At 40.7% G+C, this 21621-nt stretch overlaps 1 protein-coding gene across 8 annotated transcripts in view; it reads right to left on the bottom strand.

Annotated features, from left to right (window-relative positions):
* The window catches only part of POC1A (POC1 centriolar protein A), a 106721-nt gene that overhangs the window by 42365 nt on the left and 42735 nt on the right, over positions 1-21621 (bottom strand). For 5 of the 8 annotated variants that reach the window (XR_003254467.1, XR_003254468.1, XM_026071496.1 and 2 more), the window contains 2 exons: positions 11869-12006; positions 4539-4583 (listed from right to left, as the gene is read on the bottom strand). Coding sequence is in view for 4 of the 8 variants with exons in the window: in XM_026071496.1 (XP_025927281.1) it covers positions 4539-4583; positions 11869-12006 (183 nt within the window). In the remaining 4 variants the exon portion in view is untranslated. Of the gene's footprint in view, positions 1-4538; positions 4584-11868; positions 12007-21621 lie in introns of those variants that run through there. The other 3 variants (XM_026071494.1, XR_003254469.1, XR_003254470.1) reach the window with 3 other exon arrangements.

The raw sequence follows: 21621 nt of genomic DNA, 5'->3' as shown, positions 1-21621 counted from the left end.
ACGCTGCCCAACTACTATTATTGCTATATTGCAGCTCACACACAAACAAAAAGCTACTTTATTCACAGCTGACATTTTACAGTATTTCCACATTGCTATTTATAAACCAAGTCCCTGTTGGTAGGCAAATTAAACTGCACTCATTCAACTGCTACATGTTTTTGCTATTGCATTTCAGAAGGCACCAAACTGACAATTAACCCAACGAGGAAATACCATTAGCTCGATTCAATGAGAGTTCACTTGTGTCAAGTTTGCACTCAATACCTTTCTCTGTACCAAGATCCTGGCTTCCTATTGTGTCCTAAGCAAATTCTGTGTCTCCATTACACACCAGGGAGTAAAAGCTAGATAATTTATATTAGAGTTGTAGAACATAAATCAGCAGAAGGATAACAACTTAGGCTTAAATAAAAAGAAAAATCAACCTGATTTTTTTTAAGGAGTATTTCTCACATTACAGTAGACACCTTTTAAAAATAACATACTGAGCCTTATTACAAGCACCACAGCAGAATACAGAATTTTTCCCCCCCACAAAAGAAAACTTAATTAAATCACTTCTAGCAACCTGCACAACAGTTTCTGCAACATTTCCCTTCATTCATCTTCACACACTTTGCTTAGAAGAGTCAATTTTTTTTTCCTCTTTAGAAATGTTCATGAGAAATTATGATAAAAACATTGCGTCCTATTTACTTTTTCAGTCCGGGGAATATTCAGCTCCATCCTCCCCATGACACCTGAACAGAAGCATCCACTGGTAACATTTGCTTTAACGATGATCAGCCCCCTATGTTACTCCTTCACATTATTTTTACTCCCTCAACCTAAATAATAATGGTGATTTATGATTCTGCTCCAAGCCCCAATCCTGCAACAGTTTCAGCTTTCATCACCATCTCTTCCTTAATTCATGTTAAATATTTCCCTGCCTCATTAAGCAGTAGAGAGGGTTTAACCACTATTAGCCTCAAGGTCGAGCTTTCGCAGAGGCCCTCCAGGGGCAATCAGGCCACCCTCTTTTGAGGACTAAAGATAAGGAGAATCAGGTGCTAATTGAAGGCCAACCTAAACCAGTTCAACAACTGCCAAAGGAAACCTGAAAAGCAGAGTCAGGAGCAATCAAGCAGCTCACATTAGCTGTCCTCAAGGTACAAAGCTTCAGTGGCCCTCAGATTCCCGACTCCTCAAAGCACCCAGCAGCAGAGCAGCTGAGAGGAACGACTGAAGCCCCTGGGGGTAAGCGGGAGAGAGAGCGGTCCAGACAGATGGCTGGTCATTAACTGGGACAGCACTTAGCCTGGAGCTGGGGCTGAAGTGAACAAGACCATGGGAACGCCAGGCCCGGCGCGCCGAGGGATGGCTGCCCTGCAAGCAGAAGGGTGCAGATCCTGCCCTGGGCAGCGTGCAGGGTTTTTCAGCATGCCAGACTTGCACCGGCTCTGCTCTAGTCAGCACAGGCAATAGCAAAGAGCAATACAGCAACATTGCTCCAGTTGTTAACGCGTAAGGGGGGGCCCTGAAGAGCAGGTATTCACACACCTGTTACTCACACCAGGTAACGACAGGATGGCTGTGCCTACAAGCATACCAGCACACCTCCCGACTGCCGTGTAGAAGTGCTCTTAGCTATGTGCAGGCAGAACGTTACACGGCTGCTACGCTTCTACTACAGGCATCATTAACCATTTCATAACATAAAAATCTCACTGTCCATTGATCTCTAAGTAGGTAGAATTTGTTTCTTAGCTTTACTTAAATACAAAGATTCCTAAAATTCAGTCCATGCCGACTGTTACCAATTATTCTAAGCATGTGCTAAGAATGATTTTGCAGGGCACTTACGTGTAATGTATCAAATAGCATAAGAAAGAGCATTATTCTTCTACCTCTTAAGATTTTCCTTCCCATTTCACATGTTAATTTATGAAAAGAACATTTTTTTCGTTTTTAATCCCAAAAAAGCACCTGCAAAAGAACAGGTAACAAGCACAGAAGTGCTATACTGGGATGGGGTGGGGAGGAAATCTATCAGAGACTTTCTAATGACAGTTTTGGATACAGGGATTTCTAACCACAACGCACAAAGACATTGGAATGATTATATCTCTGTACTATGAATACATCATTATTTAATTTTCTTCATAGTATCATCTTACAGTGATGTTAGAGGTAACACAGTGGCCTGCATTTTTAGGCTTAGGGCAAGTAACAGTGAAAATTAGACATGCTTTATATCACATATCCATACCAGCGCTTTTGGCAGGATATCATGAGAAGCTGCATTTAATCATCACTCCGACAGCTAAGGCTAGCACATTCAAAACAATGGCTGATGTCTTAGGATTTATTCTTCTTCACCATGGAACATGGCCCAGTTGTACTTGGGTTCATTCTGACAGATCAGCTCCACTGCTCAGGTTCAGTAGTTCGTTATTGTCCTAAGCTACCCAGGGAGAAACTATCCAGTTTACCTCTTAAGGTTTAAAAAAAAAAAAAAAAAAAAAAAAAAAAAAAAAGGATATTTTGCAATGTCTTTATAGTCTCTGTGCATTCCTCAGTCTCCGCACTTCACTGCGCTCATACAAGGAGACACTTAGGGACTCCTCTCAAGAGGTACATCGAGAAAAGCAAAATGGAAGCCCTAACTATCAGACACTGACAACGAACAAAAACCTCACTGAACTGAGCTTCTTGAAGCCTTACAAATAGCCTCTCGCTCCCCCCACTGCAAGTAGGTGAGCAGAGAGGGAAGGAAGCACAGCAGAGGAGGGAGAATCTACCAAGAGGACAGATGGCCTACGGATTTGCAGAATGAGACTTGTCAAGTTTGACCTGGACTTGTATACTTAAGAGCTCTGCTTTCTGTAAACAAGGAGGCCAGCACCAGTTTGTTTTAGAAGAGCTAACTGCCCAGCTACACTTCTGTGGGTTACTTGGCTTTCCATAAAAGGGTCATTTCAGAGCAGATTTCAGTCCCAAACAGGACCACAAAGCAGAGCAAATAAAGTGCACCATAATGACACTACCTTAGCATCTAAGGAGCCGCAAGGGTTCTTCCTCAGCAAATGCTAACAACTGGGTTCAAAGGTACCTCAATACCTCTAGGGCACAAATCCATGACAACTACAGACCATGGCCTGCTGCACAGCCTTTGTTACACCTATTAGCACCATACTGGAAAGTTAAAACAGTCTTAGAAGAAAGGAGTACAGTTGCTACCATTTGACTGCATCAATTGAATGGAGTAATAGCTGCACAAGAAGTCCCCAGCTATTACACGCAGATGTCGCTAAGATGATACCTCAAACACCCACTAAATGCCTTCCTGAACATACACACAGTCCCTGTGCGGAGACAGGAATTAGCAGATACCCAGGTAAATTAAGCTTGGGAGCCCTTTCTCTAAACTAATTCAACGAGTGAAATAAAATACCACAAGAGTCATTTGCATCAGGGCAGCCATATCTATGTTTGAACACTTATAGAAAGAGTTATTAATTCATTTTACAGACAATAGTTAAAAATACCAAAATTCAGTTGCAAAATTAAAAGGTTCAGAGGAGAACTTGTGCAGCAAGTCACTCTGAGGTTCAAGCACGAACCTGTCCTGTAAGCACCCTATCGTACTAAGTTTTGCCCTGACTTGCTGTCAGCCTCCCTTCAATCTCAACAATTGCATATAGTGAAACTCAAAGCAGATCCCTGCGCTACTGCTAAGCTTACTTAAAGAGAACTAGTCTGTCCTCCTTAAACACGTCACATACGAACACAGGTTTGAGACAGGCCAGAAACAGCTGCCAACATTGCAGCCCTTATACCTCTCAATAGGTTTGAGCAAAAGTTGGCATTTTAGACAAACCAAGGAAGTAAGTCTCATATCTGAATGCCTAACAAGGCACAAAGCCTTCACAGTTATTAACGTTTTACATTGCAATCATATGAATGCAAGGCTCTTTGCATGCTGGGACAAGCCATTCTAGCGGTCAAAGTCTTAATCTCAAAGATCAAACACACAATTAACATTTTTTTAAAATGCGAAATGATTTCTAAAGAAGTGATAGCTTCTTGTCCTTTCATAAACTAAAACAAGATCTTCTACCCCAGAGACACATTAAATAAGCTTTGTAGCTCTTCACAAGCTTACTTGTTTTGAAAGCAAACACTAAAGAAAATTCTCACAAAGAGTATTTGCACAGAATATTACACAGACTGATTTAAGGATACCATATTGATTATTTCAGAATGAAGATGATCTTTCATTTAGTGCTTTAGTCTTTTTCTCCCTCAATCCTTCTTTAATGCAACTTCATAAGTCTTCATGTGTTTACTTTGCAACATACTTCAATTTCACTTTCAATTTGCACTGTAAAATGCTAAGTCCCAACGCAACTAGATGACACTTTCTTGTTCAGTGCTACTGCGCAGTCAGGAGCTGGAAGTCCCAGAAGCACACTTGACATGGTTTTCTAGACCTGTGTTATGCTTCATGTTACACATCCATATGGTATCAAAACTGGCCCCATTTTCCTTACCTTATGGAAGTAGGCAAAAAGTTCAGAGCTTAAGTCCAGGCATTTCTGTAGGGACAGACAGTGATGGTCAAGCACAGTCGCTATCAAGATGCTACGCACTAGTTTACCAAAACCTTCAATGAGCAAACTGCTTACTAAAGGGCAGAGGAAAAAAAGGCAAATAAACAAACCTCCCAAGGACCCAGACTTCTGACAGTGCTCTAGTCGCTTGCCCATACTACAAGGCACTGGCAGATTTCACCTCCTCTCGTGAGCTGTCTGCCTAGGGGACAGAGGCCAGCCTTGCAAGCACCTACTTTTATGAACCTCTCCAACATGCATAAATCAAGTCAAGACCTCTTATACACACTCTGGGACAGTCAGGCTCCCAAAGCTGCCTACTGCCCTTCCTCTCCTGAGAGCATTTACGCTAAAATCAGTGCTGCTGAGGAAGCCTTCCCAGTAGAATCTTTGTTACTGCACACAGTAATACAAACCCACGTTGTTCTGATGCTGGAGGACCCCACACTGCTGCAAGAGCTCCAGTGTATTTCTTTCTCAGTTTTGCTTAACCCTGGAAAAGAGGTCGCCTCTCCCTGTTGTGTCACATGGATTAGGAATATGTCACAAGGCCTGCAGAAGTACAAACACTATCCCTAACCTGGCCTCATCAGGATCCCTACGCGGAACTCCAGACCTGCTCAAAAAGCTTTGCGGCTAAATGACTTTGAAGCGTGTTCTCTAATGCAGAACACAAGCTCACAGCCACACCAGTTCTCTTCAGCCAACAGTCAACCAGCCACTTGTTACTAGCAATACTCGTAAAGGATTTTTGATATTTAGCAACCCAAAGGACCAGACAGAAGGGAAGAAAGAGTTCTCAATTTTGAAATGAGTATTGCTCAACTACCCCCACCCTCACCATTATCTGCTGCCATCTCTTCTTCCACCTCCTAGCATGTTCCAGTTTCTATAGATGCTTGAATCACAGTTAAATAGTTCTTTAACTAGAGTACAGAAGCAGCTTTGGCAGTCCTGTAGTAGACAATAAGTACAGAGACAACACTAATTGTAACACTCACAGTACTAGTTGCTCTTTTTCCAGTAGGAAAAATACACAGGGTTACCTAGAAATTGCAGCATTATTGACTTTGTCAGGCCAAGCAGCATGGTCAGTAGCTATATCACAGCGACCGAAGGGACCCTGGAGTACAAAAGGGGATCTCCCTTTCTACTAAATCAATCTGAGGAACAAACAAGATGAGCCACAGGCTCTGCCAGTTGTCTCTATATCATGCAGGGACACAAAGCATACAAGCTGTCTGCAACCATGTTGATGAGCCTTTCAATTTGCATTCAAGAGCCGCCTTATTAAAGATGTTTCATCACACATCTCTATTGCTTCAGTCTTGGCAGTTTATCAGCCAGTGCCAAATTGCTGGCACTTACATTGGGCCCTGCAAGTTTCTGGAAGGGAATTCGTGCATGCTTCTGCTCAGGTAAGGGCAGTCTCTGCGGTGCAGAGTCTCCACAGCCATAGGGTTAGATCAGCAAAGTACGGAAAAAGGAGTTTGGAGACTATGTTTCACCATCTGGTATGAAAATACAGGCAGGTCTGATGAGCTACCAAGAGATATCCAAGTACGTACCATGAGAGCAACCTTACAATACACAGTTTAGCAGCCCCAAAAGACTAGAGGTTTCCCCCAGCCACAATCATGAGGGTGAGCTTCAGGAAGACTTCTCTTTTTTTTTTCCCTTCCCCTGCCTCCCAGCCTACCCTAGAATGGTGCTGAACAAATCACTCAGTAAAATTAACCCTGCCGCTGGCACCCAATGGCTGAGTAACAGTTTTTATTAATCAAGTGTACCAAAGGATTCCTCTTCAAGGTCTGCCTGTGAAAACAAACCGTGGAAGGTGCTTAGTATTCCTTCCCATTGCAGACTAATGCAAGTTGAAGGTCCTCTGAACCTCCAGGGAGACAATGAGCATTTTTGAGAAGCCAGGCTTTGGACAGTGTCCTAGAATGCTAATAACAGCAGTATCAGTAGGAGTGCATTTTATTTAGGCAGTCTTAGAAGAAAGAAAAATCCATTTGGATCTAGGCTGACGGAGATTTTGTAACAAGCGTATTTTGGAAGTGAATTTCAGAAAAAGAGTAGCTCTGATGTTACTATACAGAGGACTGGCAACAACCAGACTGTTTCATTTATTTTCATTCCGAGTGAGAGATCAAAGCTCCTGCATCTCCAAGAGATGGTCCCAACTCATAAGAAACGGCCTCTATGTCCTCTAAATTAAGATTTAAAAACCAAGTTTCTCCAGTATTTCACCAATTTTTCAGATGGAAACTTTTTTTTAATGTTTTGGATTTAAAACAACAATTGCTTTTAGAATAAAAACCTGTTTGCATTTCAAAGGTTCCCCCCAAGATACTTTTTTGCTGGGACCTCTTGTTGCCAGTGGGTATGCAGGTACTGAAAGCAATATACAAACCATGACATTTCTGCCAGGCACAGGTAAGCAATGCTTAACCAAAAATCTGACCTATTGACTCGTAACTACTTGAAGTCAAAAGAATTTATTTTACTAAACCAGTTGTTTAATCTACATTCAATACCTCTCAGAAGAGAGTGGTCATTCATTCCTTACAAACACATGCTTTGAAGACCATATCTCCAAGTAAAGACTAACAAATGTGATTTTTATTATATGCATTGCACAAACACCTTCGATTTTAATTAAAAAGCTTCCCACTTGTCCTCCAAGCTTTTTTGGTACTAAATAATTTCATTTAAAAAATTCTTCTCCTCCCTCCCTCCGCAAACTCTTCTGGAATAAGTGAAATAATCCTTTAATCTCACATGAGCTAGATTGTCCTTTGGTTCTGGCTCGGATTATCTCAGGGATTTATTGAGTCTTCTACGTTTCATTGCGCTATTTTCCCCCAGCTTCAATGCAATTAGTTTTGAATGTATATGAAACTGTTTCCTGCGGGTGGATTATCTCAGCTATTTATGATTTCTTTTATGATAACCTGATTCCGAACTCTTCATCTAGAAGAAACATCTTTCTTCCCACATAAAAACAGCAATTTTTTTCCTCAGTGCCTATTGCATACCAGCACTACGGATCAACAGAGTGAATGTGGCAACTGCGGGTGTTTGGAATGAGGGCAAAAGTATATAAACCCTTTAAGCTAATCATTGCAAATGCAATATTCCAATGTGGCCAAGATGTTTATTCTTTCATGATCCTCTTTCAGAAGAACTGCCAAGCTGCATGTGCAGGAAATGCATTTGAGGCAGCACACCAAACAAATTCTTAATACCTGCTCCATTTTGGCTCCAGCCCAAAACACCTTTCTATTCTATAATATTAAGGAATGAGTTATTCAAGGGAAAAATCCTTTTATTTTCCCATAAAAACTTTCATATTCATTCACATATGCACTGAAATACCAAGACCCAGCCTTTGATTACAAATACTTGATAAGTGTTTTGCCATTTTCCTCCAAATCATCCATCTGAAATGCCCGTAAAGAACAGGATTTAAGAATTATTCAGACATTGATAAAATATTAAGCTGCAGGAAAGGGAGGAGCAAAGCATGCATGAGGCACACTCATTATTCATCTTCCTCATTCCTTCATCAGATTTGATTTGCCAACTTTCCTACAAAGGGCACCACGGTACCTTTTAGTAATTCAAGAACCACTGGAAACAATGGGTTTACGTCCAGGTCTTAACTTCACTCCATCCCTCAAAGCAGCAAAATCATTAAGTATGTGCTCCTCGTCTGAAAAACAGAGTCAGAGCCTGACTTCTTTATTTGCATGTAAAATATGGCCTACAACCCATGTTTAGAAAAACATGAGGAATCTGTGAAGTGAATAAATAAGTGGGACCTCTAGTGACTCTGTCAGGTCAGATTAGACTATTTCCTTATAAATAAAACAGAAAATGGGCTGACATAATTCTGGAGAGGAGGAGGGGAGGAAGGTTTAATTGAATCAAAGACTAGTTAAAAGAAAACTGCCAAAAATCCTTAAGAATCAAATCATAGCAAGATGTTAACAGCATAAAAATGAAGCTTCATAAATCTGAGGGGACTCGTATCTATCAGCTATAACAGTTGTCGCTAGAAGTGGTATACAACAGCCACTAGTCTCTTCTGATACAACTTTCTCTAATAACAACTGAAGTGCCGGGCTGAAGAAGCAAGCCCGTTCAAGTGCATCTTGCTGTGCAGGGCATAATGCCTCTACAGCCTCAGCATTTCTACTTGCAGTTGGTGTCTGGCAGGAAGAGACCTCTTAATAGAATAAAAACAATCCTGCTGTCTCCAAGTACATGACACTCCACTTCATCTAGAAATCTATTGTCAATGGAGGGAAGGTACGGATAATTGGTGCGCAGCGGACAATGCAGCTTCGAGTGTGCAGGCCAGAACAAAGCTGTGCATTGGCAAGAGATGACCATGTTCAGCTGATTTCTTACTATTATCTCTTTCCAGTGGAAAATTTTCAAAGAAAACACCAATGTTTTCTTTCCCACTTTTACATTATGTGAAGTTTTGCATGATAAACCTTGAAATGAAGGCTAAAAGAAATATTAGAAGATGAATAAATTACTTTGAGATTTGCACAATTTCCCAAAGTAGTTTATCACATTATGTGTATTTATTACATTATGTTAATACAGTGTTGGAAACTATGAGAACAAAGAGAACAGGAACTAAAGGTATTACACATTAGGAATATATCCAACCTCCCACAAAGTTATAATTCCTGGAAAACCTTGGGATGACTGTGCCAAAAGAGGGTTTCTGGAAATATCATGGGGAGTCTTGTCTTTTCTTCTCAACTAAGAAATAGCTTAAACTGTATGGTTCTGCTTATGTCATTACTGCTCCTTTTAAACAGACAACACTCAGGAATTATGAGCCAACGATTTATGACAGAGCACCACAGGAGACTACTGGTACATCCTCAGTCTTTCTTCAAGAAGGGAAAAATCCTGTTGCTTGTTATGTGTTATTTATTTATGAAAGCTTTTGTTTTTAAAAAACAAACAAACAGTGGTGTCTCTCTTTCACAAAAAGAGGTCAGCAAACCCAATGCAAAACATGCAACATTAGTTTGAACCTACTGCGCATAAGGAGCGGCATGCAGTTGTGCTGCAGCAGAAACGACTAGGGAAGATGACCAAATGAACATCACTAGCTGCTGTTTGCGTTTCACTCGGAGACTGCAGCTACTGATGGGCTCCTCCATGGCGCCTCTTAGTCACCGTCTGCTTGTTTGAAAGGGGATAACAGCAGCTCTGCCAGACCTGCATTCCCTTCTGTGTTACAACCCATTTCTTGCGCCCGCAAGAAAAAACAAAGTTAGCTATGCGAGCGGACATCTTCTAGAGTTACCTTCCACAGCTCTGCCTAGCTAACTGCCTATGTCCCTCCTTTTTAAGGAATCTCCTTTCTTATTATAAGGATGAGGACTTCTTCCATTTTTATTTGCTTGACTTTGACGGTTTTGTGTTGGTTTGTTTTACTTCTATATATCAAAAACAGGTGCAATATTAGTAGAGTGAAAATGGAGAATTATGAAACCATTTCAGCAGTACACCAGACAGATCTACTTGTACACATGCATTAAGATGGCATTAATAGCAAAATACAACATACAAAGATTAGAAGCAACAGGAAATCAAGTACTATAAGGATGACAAAAACACTACAGTTGTTGTATGTAAAGTTACTAGTCAGGGCAGCTTTTTGTTTTTTTACTATAATTTCAGACTTATTTCCAATTTTATCCTATAACCTACTAATTTATTCCTCCCCCACTGATCTCAATTTCTCTTTCTGCTAGTCTTAAAACAACATTTTGAATTTTCTACAGTTACACAATAACTTCTAGAGCTATGTTTGCATTGCTTATATCTAGTTTAAATCCCACACATACTGTTTACTGGAATATTTGCCTCCTCTAAACACCTATGAAGTTGAAATGGAGCCATTACACATTCATCATCAGAACTGTGGATCTGATTTATGTAATGAGAGATAAGGATCACATTCCAACCTTACTCGGGAGACAAAAACAGTAATAAAATATTCTGTATATACACTGGGTTGCATTTTAATCACAAACATGAAAGTCCAATGCCATACAATATTTTTTTTCTAATGTTCAGTGTGTTCTAAAGAGTACAGAAAGAGTGCTTTCTTGTATTTCTGCCAATGAACTTACATATCTTCTGGGTTTCACCCTACACTGTTTTAGACTGTGTACAATTCTGCAATGTTTTATATCCTTAAATTAGATCTACTTCAGTCCCCTGTTGTGCTCTCCAACCCATCATCTTACATTTTTTGACAACAAATATTTCCCTCAAGAGCAAAGGCCTAACTAGGACTACTAATCAGTGTTCAACACTGTGTTCAAGATCTGCTGGTTCTTCCCCAGAATCAACGCTAAGAAAAATACTCCCAGAAAAGCCCTCCCACACAGATTTTCCAGAAAATCACCAATGTTCACTATCCCATGCTTCCTCCCCGCTTCTCACGTCCCTCAAAAATACACAATGATATTCGATCACAGGTAATGGTCAGAAATGAACACTTCCCAGTTGGAGTAATGAGCAGCTATTTGGTTAAACAAAGCATGACTCTGTCCTCGAGTTCTTACTAAGCAAACGTATCATGTGTTAGATTAACACTACTGGATAGTACTGTTCAAGTAGTTGGAGGGTTATCCACCAGTTCAGTGAGTGTCCTTAATGCTCAGCATTATTTAATGACTTTGAGGAAGAATCGTACGGTAATGCTTCAGCAAGGGCTTAGTTGTTTGTTAGCTGTGGGTGAGCAAGTGTGTCTGAGAGATGTGGCATGGAAGGGCCCAGACTTGCAGGTGGGAGGAGAATACTGCAGAAATTGGCCTGTGTAGCTGAAGGTGGGGTGGGGGAAAGGAGGAGGATCTCAACAGACTTTACCTATACACTGCAGTCCAACTGTGTAGGGGAAGGAGAGACATTACCCACTGAAGCCAACTCTAACTTCTGGCTAATCTAGCCACTCTTTTAGGCATTACTTTGGCTAAACATTGGCTAATAGCAGAGGGTACCAGAGCTGGCTCAAGCAGCTCTCTGCTGCACTGCAGCATAAAGGAACTGGGGGAAGAGTAGGGCCTGAGCTGGAAGTCGATGCGAAGGAACTGATAGAGATAACCTGCTTAAAGCAGCTGAAAGATTTATCAATAAGCTACTAAAAGCAGAGATTTTGAAATAACCACAGTTTTATTCTAGGATGCTATTGCAAAATATTCCAAAACTAAACAGAACTCCATACCTGAGTCAGAACATCCAGCTGTCCCACAATATGCTCTAGAGTATTTGCAATGGTCTCCTCCTCTTGCTGCTGATGGTTCCTACCAGGATCTTGAGTTTTAGTCTTCTTAAGATGAACACCACAATCCATTTCTGATTGCTAGGAAAATAAACAGACGTAATTTGCTATTGCAATGCAAACAATTGGAGAAGGTTTCTGCTTTATGGAAGAAAACTGTAAAGCACAATTATTGCTGGGAAACAATCTACACTATTAAAAGGAAAAAAAAGGAGAGAGAAAAATAATTGTTTACTTTAGCCACAACTGGAAGGAGAAAAGCTGCTGCAGTCTTGTCTGCCATTCCAGGGCATCTTGTGTGTGTGTGTGTGGGGGGGGTGTTCTTTGTTTTTCTTCAAAAACATCTTCATCAGGAAAGGCAAATTGTAGATGTCAAACTTGCAACTCTCCTGCAAGCTTCAAATTATGTACATGCAAAGGGCTTTGCTCATGTACTACATCAGCATAGATTATACAGGTAAATTGAGACTTTTTGGAGCCATATGGAAGTAGCACATCTGATTTATAAGAATTAAGTAAACTATGCTGATAAGACTCTCCTATTATTTCACTCCAACAGTGAAAGAAGTTATTGCACAGTACAGTAAAAGACTCTCTCCATGTTTGTTAACTGTAAGAAGTCAAGGTTGCAGTAATGTAGTTAAATTCTGCAAAAGCTAAATGTTCCAATATGCATTAAGTTGAAACAGACACAATTTTGATTCAGTCATTTTAATTTTGTTTATATCTTGAACTGGTTCTCCCTCCTCAATGAGGTTACAAGAACAAGTTTACTTTGAAGTTTCAATTTCAACTATTTTAGTTATGCAAGCTTGAATATTTCATTCAGAATTAATTAAGTTTTTAAAACAAGCAGATCTTTACTAGAGAACTTATTCCTCATTCTTCTTTTTCTTTCAGAATTGTATCTTTCTTCTAGAACAAACACTATTTGCATTATTTATCTGCATTACCACCAGTGGAACATGTTCAGAGAAGTTCATCTAACAGAAGAAGGCAGCCAACTGAATAAGCAACTGCAAAGTGTTTAGTTTCTTAATATACGTTAAGAGACACAATTTGAATCTAAAGCCACGATCACAGCACTCAGCGTCATTCTTCCACGGCCTGACGACTGGTACAGTTCCATTGTGTGCACTTATTGTTCATGTAAATGACTGAAGTTTGCAAATCAACAAAAAAGGAAGGAGTTTTGACAGACTGAAAAACCCTCTCTAAAAGTTCTTGCGTACACGTCCATTAAATGAGAAATGAAGAGCGGCTTCACATCTTTGTTTGCACAGTATTAATGAACACATATCTGATTAGCACTGCATTTTCCTGCTCACTTCTGTGTTTGATGCCAGGCACATACACACAGATAACGATGATGCAACTAAGCTGCAGCAAGATCTTAGCCCATCTCATGTAACTTCAAAAACAAAACAAAATTATTCAGTGCCTTAAGAATCAAAAATAATTCAGCACTGCTTTGCAGAAGAAGTCTGAATACTGCTGAAGTTTTCAGATTTCTTCAGTAATCGCACTGTGTGGGACCCAGCAAGCCTTTCCGCTGCAACCCTGATCCAGCACCACAATCACACAAAGCCCACCCAGATCTACACACAGCCAAGTATCACACAGCAAGTATTCTGTAAGGCGCAGGAAAGGAAGGTAAAGGTTTAGGAACAGCTCAAGGGCTACAGATGACAACTGTGCCACAAGGATCACCATGCTACACCACAGGCTCGGGATGCAGCTGGATATCAGGCGGTACCAGCCATGCCACCCTCTGCTAATTTGCTTCCTCCCAGTTCCAGCAATTTGGATTATCCGCAGGTCCTAGGTCAACACAGCCCACGCTCTGAGCCACATTACATAGCCCTGGCATGGGAGCCTCACTTGAGCTGCTCATGAGCTGCAGGTGGCCCAAGGGCCACAGGTTGCTCACTTAATCAACCAAAATGTACTCTTGCACAAATGAGTTAAACCCAGCTTTACAAGAGCTGCTATTTGCTGTTTAAAATTTTAAAGTAAAAAAGCATAACAAAACACCGTTCAACAGGTAATTAGCATAAAAAGTATATTTTCTTGTTATTTTCATATTTGGACAGGTAACTTTAGGCCAGTCAAACATGGCACAGCAGATATTTGATTGAGCTAACACTACATTCAACCTGCACTTAAAAGCCCCAGATGATTATGAGCTTTCCACTTCAAAAACCATTAGAACAAGCTGACTCATAGAAGCAGAGAAATGACTGTACCAACATATTTTCTCCTCTATCTTTAAAACATATGTCAGACAGCTTTTCATAACAAGCAGTTGGGTTGAACCCAGATTTAGTGTTCTCTTTGCTACCTCACACAGTCCAGAAAGTTTAAGAGTCTGGTGTATTTGCAAGGGCAAAACTGCATAGATGTTCCCACAGCTGATGCATTAGGGGCAGATGCTCCCTCATCATGTCAAAAGTTGAAGCTGGAGGCAGCAGCGGCTGTTTGTCACAGACACCAGAATCTGCTGAGCAGCCGACAGGCTACATGCTGCCACCATGAAAAGCCAAGCAAGCCACCTCCACAAAGCCTGTAGGAACTGTGGGCTCCCGAAGGTACTCTGAATGGCAGTAACCCTCCCAAAAAGCATTTGAAAAATAAAAGCATGACAGCATACTACCCCATTTCCAATACCATAGCTGCCCGAAAGGTCACTTACAGACCACTGTCATGATCAGGAAGACAACCTGTAGCTAGTGCCTTCAGCAATATAGTCCTGTGTTAGGGCATCTACCTAAACCAGGTACCTATTCAGCCAGCAAAATAAAAGCTATGTCACTATGTCACTAAGAGTGACTTCCAAAAGGGAGGCTTTCTACTAAGCAAGGTATTTGCATATTCAGTTCTAGAAACAAGAAAAAAAAAAAAAACCCACCCAAGCACATCCTAACCTCCCTGCCACAGCAGGTGCAAGAATCAAGCATCCAACATCCACACTTACAGATACCACTTTGAATTGCAGCCCACAAAGTCAGGCAGAGAAATATGAAATCTGTTAGATGCATCTTCCTAATCATCCCACTCACTCTGACAGCATGAAGCCGCAATATGAAACTTGGGTCCTCTCCAAGTAGGCTTCTCTGCGACGGGCCCTACATACAGCATTCCACAAGAGTTAAGCTGGGATTTGCCTAACCAGGCCATGTCCGATGCAAGGTGCACTTCACAGAAAAAGCCTGCAAGCTCTCAGCTAGTCATAAATGACAACAACAAAAACTCCCCCACCATTGCAAGGCGTAACTGCAGCCCGCGATATTCAGAACAGCAGAGGGACAAGAGTAAAGGATCGGCTGACAGCCGGCGAAGCCAACGTGGATGCACACGCTGCTTCCTCGCTCACCCAGGCACAGCACTTCCCTTTTTATGGGTTAAACCAAAGCATTTGCATTCAGGCTCATTTGGATCAGATTCCAGACAAATAATTAGACTAAAAATTCAACTCACTTTTTTGAAGAGGCTGAGGAGCCTAAGTATGAATATTTGCATCGACACTGCCTAAAGCACGCCCCTCTCTGCCATTAGAAGCCTCAGGAACAAAGGAGAACAAGGATACCGTGGCCTTCCTACCATGACTTCAAGGATAAAAGCAGGGTTTTTTAATCCTTTTGGGTTTTCCATACCAAAGTGCCCATTCATTAAAGTCAACAAAAGCTTTGCCCACATGAGGAAATGCAAGCAGAGTTTCACAGGGCAGATACTGGCGTGCTTTATAATTAGTTCAAATCTAAGCAGATCTCCAGAATTTATTTTGGCATCCATTTGAGAGAGATGACAACGACAAATTTAAACATTTTTATGAGCTAAAGAAAACACTCCTTCGTTAAAAAATTGGAAAGAGCCTGTACAGTGACTCAGAGCAACAGGTTATCCTCCATAAGCAACTAGCTGCACTTCTGTCACAGTTCAAATACAGCAGTGACACTGGTTGAAGCTGCACTCACTATTAGGCAATAAACTTAACTATTAAACTATTAGTGCATCCTCTGAATTTGACAGTGCTAAGCATCACTGTAGGTTTCTGGGGAAAGCCTTGCCCTGACGTATTAAGGGAAGCCAAAAATGTTCAGAAACTTTCCCTTAACAGCCAAACTACAACCTGTGCCTATCACTGCCTAAACGGGCAGTACACTTGACAGAAAACATGCACCCAAACGAGGAAGAACTGACTTGCCCCCAGATTGAAACTGTTTCCAGTTTTGTAAAGGGGGCTAAAATAGCCCCATTACTGTCCATCAAAAATGAACAACAACTAAAAAACCCCATCACTGACCAAACTACAGCTACCTTGGTCTTAACAGCAGCATAAAGCATGTGGTGAGCCAGCCACTACCAATTTTAAATTCAAGCTGATTAAAAAAAAAATTGCAAAAATACAGAAAGAGCCCTGAAATATGCATTGGCTTCACGACTGTCTCGGTACTGACAAGCACCACGATTGCACAAAGAGGCACCTGTGCTCCCATCTGACTCAACTGCAAGGTAAAGCGCCAGATGAGCGCTGGGGAAGGGCACCAGAAACAATGACACTGCTGTAGAGGTTTAATCTATTTTAGTCAGAGTTCAAGTGCATGATTTATTCAGCACAACTGAACAAATGTATCTGCCATTAAATATCTTATTACAACATCTGCTTATTAAGCGCTGGAAGTATAGCGAGAAGCAGCTGAACATTAAAGGAAGAATGGATAAGCAGTTTTAGAATACAATACAGCTCTTAGTGACAAAGGGAAAACAGAAGTGATTTATTTATAGCAACCACTTAAAGACAGCACAGTGCAACTACTTGGGGGAAGGGGGAAATTCAGCCGCCTTCGTTCCAGAGTCCGTTTCTGAAGCCTCTGATGAAAACGGTTCTAACCAAACAGCATCCGAGCCAGCTACTACCACACTGATCCGGGGGGGCAAATATGAACTACAGAATACATATACATCAGTAGTAAAACTCCGATGGACAATGGCAAAAATGCCATTTAGCTTTCTAAATGCTGATATTTAGAAGACACACTGCCAGGATTACCACCTACCTGAAAATTTTACACCTACTAGTACAGAGTAGCATTCCTGTAATTAGATCTAGATGAAATATTTCTCCTTTTCCCTTCTCTTCCTACCCTTCCCCACCAGAAGAGAGGAACTGAGGTCAGGGTTCTTTTCAACTTTACCTCTAGTCACTTGAATTAAGTTCTGCAGTGCATATTTTTTCCTCCCCCCCCCCCCATTAAAAGAATAGTATATGACACCAAGAATTAATTTTTAAAAATCTAGAAAGATGGCATTGCCTTTAAGCAATGCATAAATCCAATGCATTATTCAGCAAGGGCAACTAAATTCAATGGCTTAGCTAAAACTAAAAACAGGAAAGGATTGGAGGGGGGGAAGGTAGCGTATGCTGTCTATTTGAATCCCAATTCTGCTAATCCTAACAAAGGAGAAATACCAGCACATTTCTTCTGTTTCAAGTAGTCATTTTCGCCACAGGTAAAATGATATTTTAACCGTATTCACAGAGAGCAACAGTGACATCCAGTGGAAGCCCATTAGCTGCAAGGTAAACTCAGCAGGAAGGTCAGCTGGAGTACACCATGCTGCCTTAGAGGACCCATTAAGAACAGGGAGGCAACCTCACTCCTTCCCTGCTAAGTACAAAATAGCATGGACCGAACATGGATATCCAAGTCCAAACACATTTCCCTAGATTGGAAAGCCTTTCTCTTCAAGGTAGCACTGGCACTGCAACTTCTGGACTAGTCATACCTGCAAGACTGGCACTATTCCATGTCTACTCTCCAGATCAGCATATAGTAACAGCTATGGTTAAGACACATTAAATTAGTTTTGTGAAACAATTCACAGACCCACAGCTCGTCTCCGCTCACCTCTTATCCTAGCACTCCGTTTGATAATGCAAGAAAAGAAGAGAAAGGAGGCAAAAAGAATATTACCTCCCTTTTATTTTCATGTGTATTTCTACTTCACACCGAGGGGCAAGTGGGTTAGATATGCAAGAGGCCAGAAATGTTTGACAGACTCCTTTTCCTCACTGGTGCCAGTAAAAATACCAAGTTAAAACATTTACACTTGCCACACCGATAGTAATGGGCATGTCCTTTCCTAGGCCAATAAATACTAATTCTGTAATCACCCTCAGAAATAGGAAGAAAAAAAGAAAAGGTTAATAGGTATATCTCAAATCTCTTTAAATCCCAAGGCACTCTTGTGCCAACACCTAAGTGGACCGCTGGCAAAGGCAGGCAGACGGTACAAGGTTTATGTATTTTAAATGAAGACTCATCATACAATCTAGCTCTACTGACTAAGGTGCCAGGAAAGAAATAGAGGTGACAACTACTGGCCAGTTACAGTATTCAAACATACATGAAACCAGCCTATTCATAAAACAAAAGACTGCACTTGGACTGGGTTTTATACTTGCTTACAAAAACACTAGAATCCCATCTCTGAAAGTGCCGCTATTCCATGTTTTTAGGCCCAGAGCAGATTCTCACTCTAGTCCTCTTCCCTTCAAATGAGCCTTCTTTCCCCACTTCCTCATTTCATCTACCAACTTCTTCTGGTTCACTGTTGCTTCTCTGACTTATCTTTATCTTCAATAAATGTCACTTTTTTAAGACAAGTGTTACCATCATGTTCTTTGAGGTAAGATAAGGTAACAAATATCTGCCAAAAGCAACCAAGCTACAGGCTGTCCACGTGTTTCAGTTGGTTTGTCCCAAGCCCCACTACAGCATGGTATCAGTGGTTTCTGTGTGCCGGTTGAGATACAGCTGGCATCTTCTGTGCTGTGTATTCTTTATTTCATGCCAAAGTTGAAGAAAGTAGATTCTGGCATTGATTTCCAAACAGGAGTATAGCCGGCACTTGAAGGAAGAGGAGTCACAGCTCCTAATAAGCTCTGGCAAAGGGGGGCGAGGAGAAGATCGCAGTCCTGGCAGAACGGATAACAGAGCTAGCACTTCCAAATAGCGAGTTAGTAATGCAAGTCAGTATTAATTCACTGCCTCACTATGGAATAAGGCTAAAATAATGAGAACTAATTAATGTAATATTCAAATCCTTTCCCATTTGAATTACATTTTAAATAGCTAAAAAAACCTCCTCAAACAGAGAACACATACTGGAAAACTTTGCATGGATTACGTTTATAAAAACACCAATGGCATTTCTGTAATGAGTGAAGATGTGAAACAGTGATGCCACACATTGAAAGCCTGGTTAAAAAGAAAACTTTATGGACAGGCAAAACAAACAGCTATCAGTTGCTTTAAAAAAAATAAAGCAGTTCTGTATTTATTGAGAAGGAAAAGCTAACAGCAGGATTCACCTTCAATATTTCAGATTTGTCTTTTCCTAGACATTTTACCTCCCTTGACCAATTCCCCCCCTCCCACTGTCCCTACTATTTCGTTAAGAGGTGCAAAGAGGTTTTGGGGGAATTTAAGATGGAATAATTAAGCTTGGCTGTACAAATGATGCTCAACTGGCTATCCTAACATATTGCTCCTGGAGAATAAAGTCACCGAAAAACAAGACCGAAGGGACAGTTTTGTATGGAAACAAGGTAGTATGGGAACAGAAATATAAACACAAAAGCCGTCAAAAGAACTTGCACTGAATGAACATCAAGCTTGCTTACTTCAAACTTGCTTTCTGGCCCTGTTTAAGGCCGCTTTTGGGGAAGCTCCCAAAGAAAAAGCTGCCAAACACAGAAGCAAAGAAAGCATTTATCTTCAGTCTTGAGCTAACTATGGGCTTTTTTTTTTTTTTTTAAAACACCAAAAGCAACAGTTTCCATAGCAAAAAGCAAACACACACAGCGGTCCCATGAAGTATGAACAACAGCTTCTATGTCATTTTGCTCATCAGAATCATTCATCTCTTTGTAATGAAGCAATATATATGAATATACATATACACATATATATCAAAATATAAAGAAAGAGTATATATATTTATAAACACAAAACAACAATGTGCTCATTTGTTATTTCACTCATTTCAAGTTTAGATTTTAGCAGAAAAATTTAGAGTCTTAAACTGTTAAGGCTTGAAGCCGTCTTCATTCATCTCTCAAAGCTGACACAGAATAGCAGCTTGGAAATAAATAAAAATCTTGCCTCTGTCTCTTCTCCGAATTATGACTCAACTATTAAAACAAGCCACATACAGCAGCAACATAAGTGGGCGAATCTACATCAGCTAGCCTGAAATGGTGCTAAACTAAAAAGGCAATTTTTATTCTGACCCATAATGCCTTGTCATGACTTGCCTTATTTTGTTCAAGAATCTTAACACACTAGAAGCATCAACTGTTAACCAAAGAACAAACCCACTCACTGTAAGAAGAGAAAAGTGAAAATCTGATCCTCTTATTTCTGCAAAAATCTTGTCAAACCAGAACACCGCAGAAGACAGATGTAACTATACGGCTGCTTGCATCTACTAATCAGCAAAGTTGTTACAAGTCATTCAGAGAACCTTTGAAAGTCAAGCTGACAAAGCCTGCATCCCACCTTTGCCTCTCTAAGCTGTTTGTTAATACAAGATGGAAAAACCCTGATAACCAGTCTGCAGTGAGACGCAAGAAGTGTTAAAATTCAAAATCATTCATTTGTCCTGCACATCCTTCCCTAACTCCATTGACTGTTTCAGAGAAGCAAACTCAAGAGTTTCAGGGAAAGAGCAGCAGCATAGGGACAAACCCCATTAGCTTGTGAAAAATTCAGTTTTATCCAACAACAAAAAAAGCTGTAACATACACTGTTAATGGGCTAACAATTAATATCTTCCAGGAAGAACCTCCGCTCTTATCTACTCATGAGGTAGACACTGATTTCATGGAGTGAGAGAAGAACATTCATTTGGCTCTGATGCAGTTTCCAATCAAATTAAGATGCAGAAAGTCAGAGATCTGCAGTGAAACTCCACAAAGAGCACAGTAAACTGATAGAGTTAAACAATTCTGCTTAGATAAATTCAGGCTTCCTTATATGAAGAAACCTGGTACTGTTGCCAGACTTCATTCTTCAATGAATTAGAGATGGACTGCAGGGCTCATCTGGATCAAGTCTTTTTAATGATGAATCTGAGAGGTTACCCACTCAGTAGTGGCCACCCACAAGGGACTGTGCAGCAACACCATACAACATTGATACCTTCGTGTCTGATGTTCTGGATCAGAAATAGATTATTTGTACCAGGATAAAGGGGATCAGACAAAATTTGGCAAGAAATACCAGATAAGCCTGTAAATATACAATATAAGATCAAGCTTGTATCTCTGTTATTAACAAGAATACATGTATTTATAAATGAATTAGCCCTTGGGCAGTGCACTTTCTCTGGCCCATGCTAACCATAATTCCTACTAATTATACCAGTCTTCCATGGGAAGAATGATTATTTTTCCAGAGTTCATGAGAATGTTGATCCAGACATTAAAAGATCAAGCACACATTCCTGACTTGCCATGTTTTCTCACCAAGATAGCTCCTTAGTCAAATAAGTGTCCAGCACCTTTTGGGGTTAGAGTTTATCCCACTGTAAAGCTCTAGTTCCCAGTGAGATGGAAAGAAGACACCACAGGAGTACACTTCCTGCACAGAAATGGCTACTACATGCTTTGGGTAAAAAAAGAAGAAAAAA

The sequence above is a fragment of the Apteryx rowi genome, unplaced genomic scaffold, assembly GCF_003343035.1.
Source record: "Apteryx rowi isolate R43461 unplaced genomic scaffold, aptRow1 scaffold_326, whole genome shotgun sequence".
Taxonomy (NCBI): Eukaryota; Metazoa; Chordata; class Aves; order Apterygiformes; family Apterygidae; genus Apteryx; species Apteryx rowi.
This window is presented reverse-complemented; position numbering and strand designations above follow the sequence as displayed.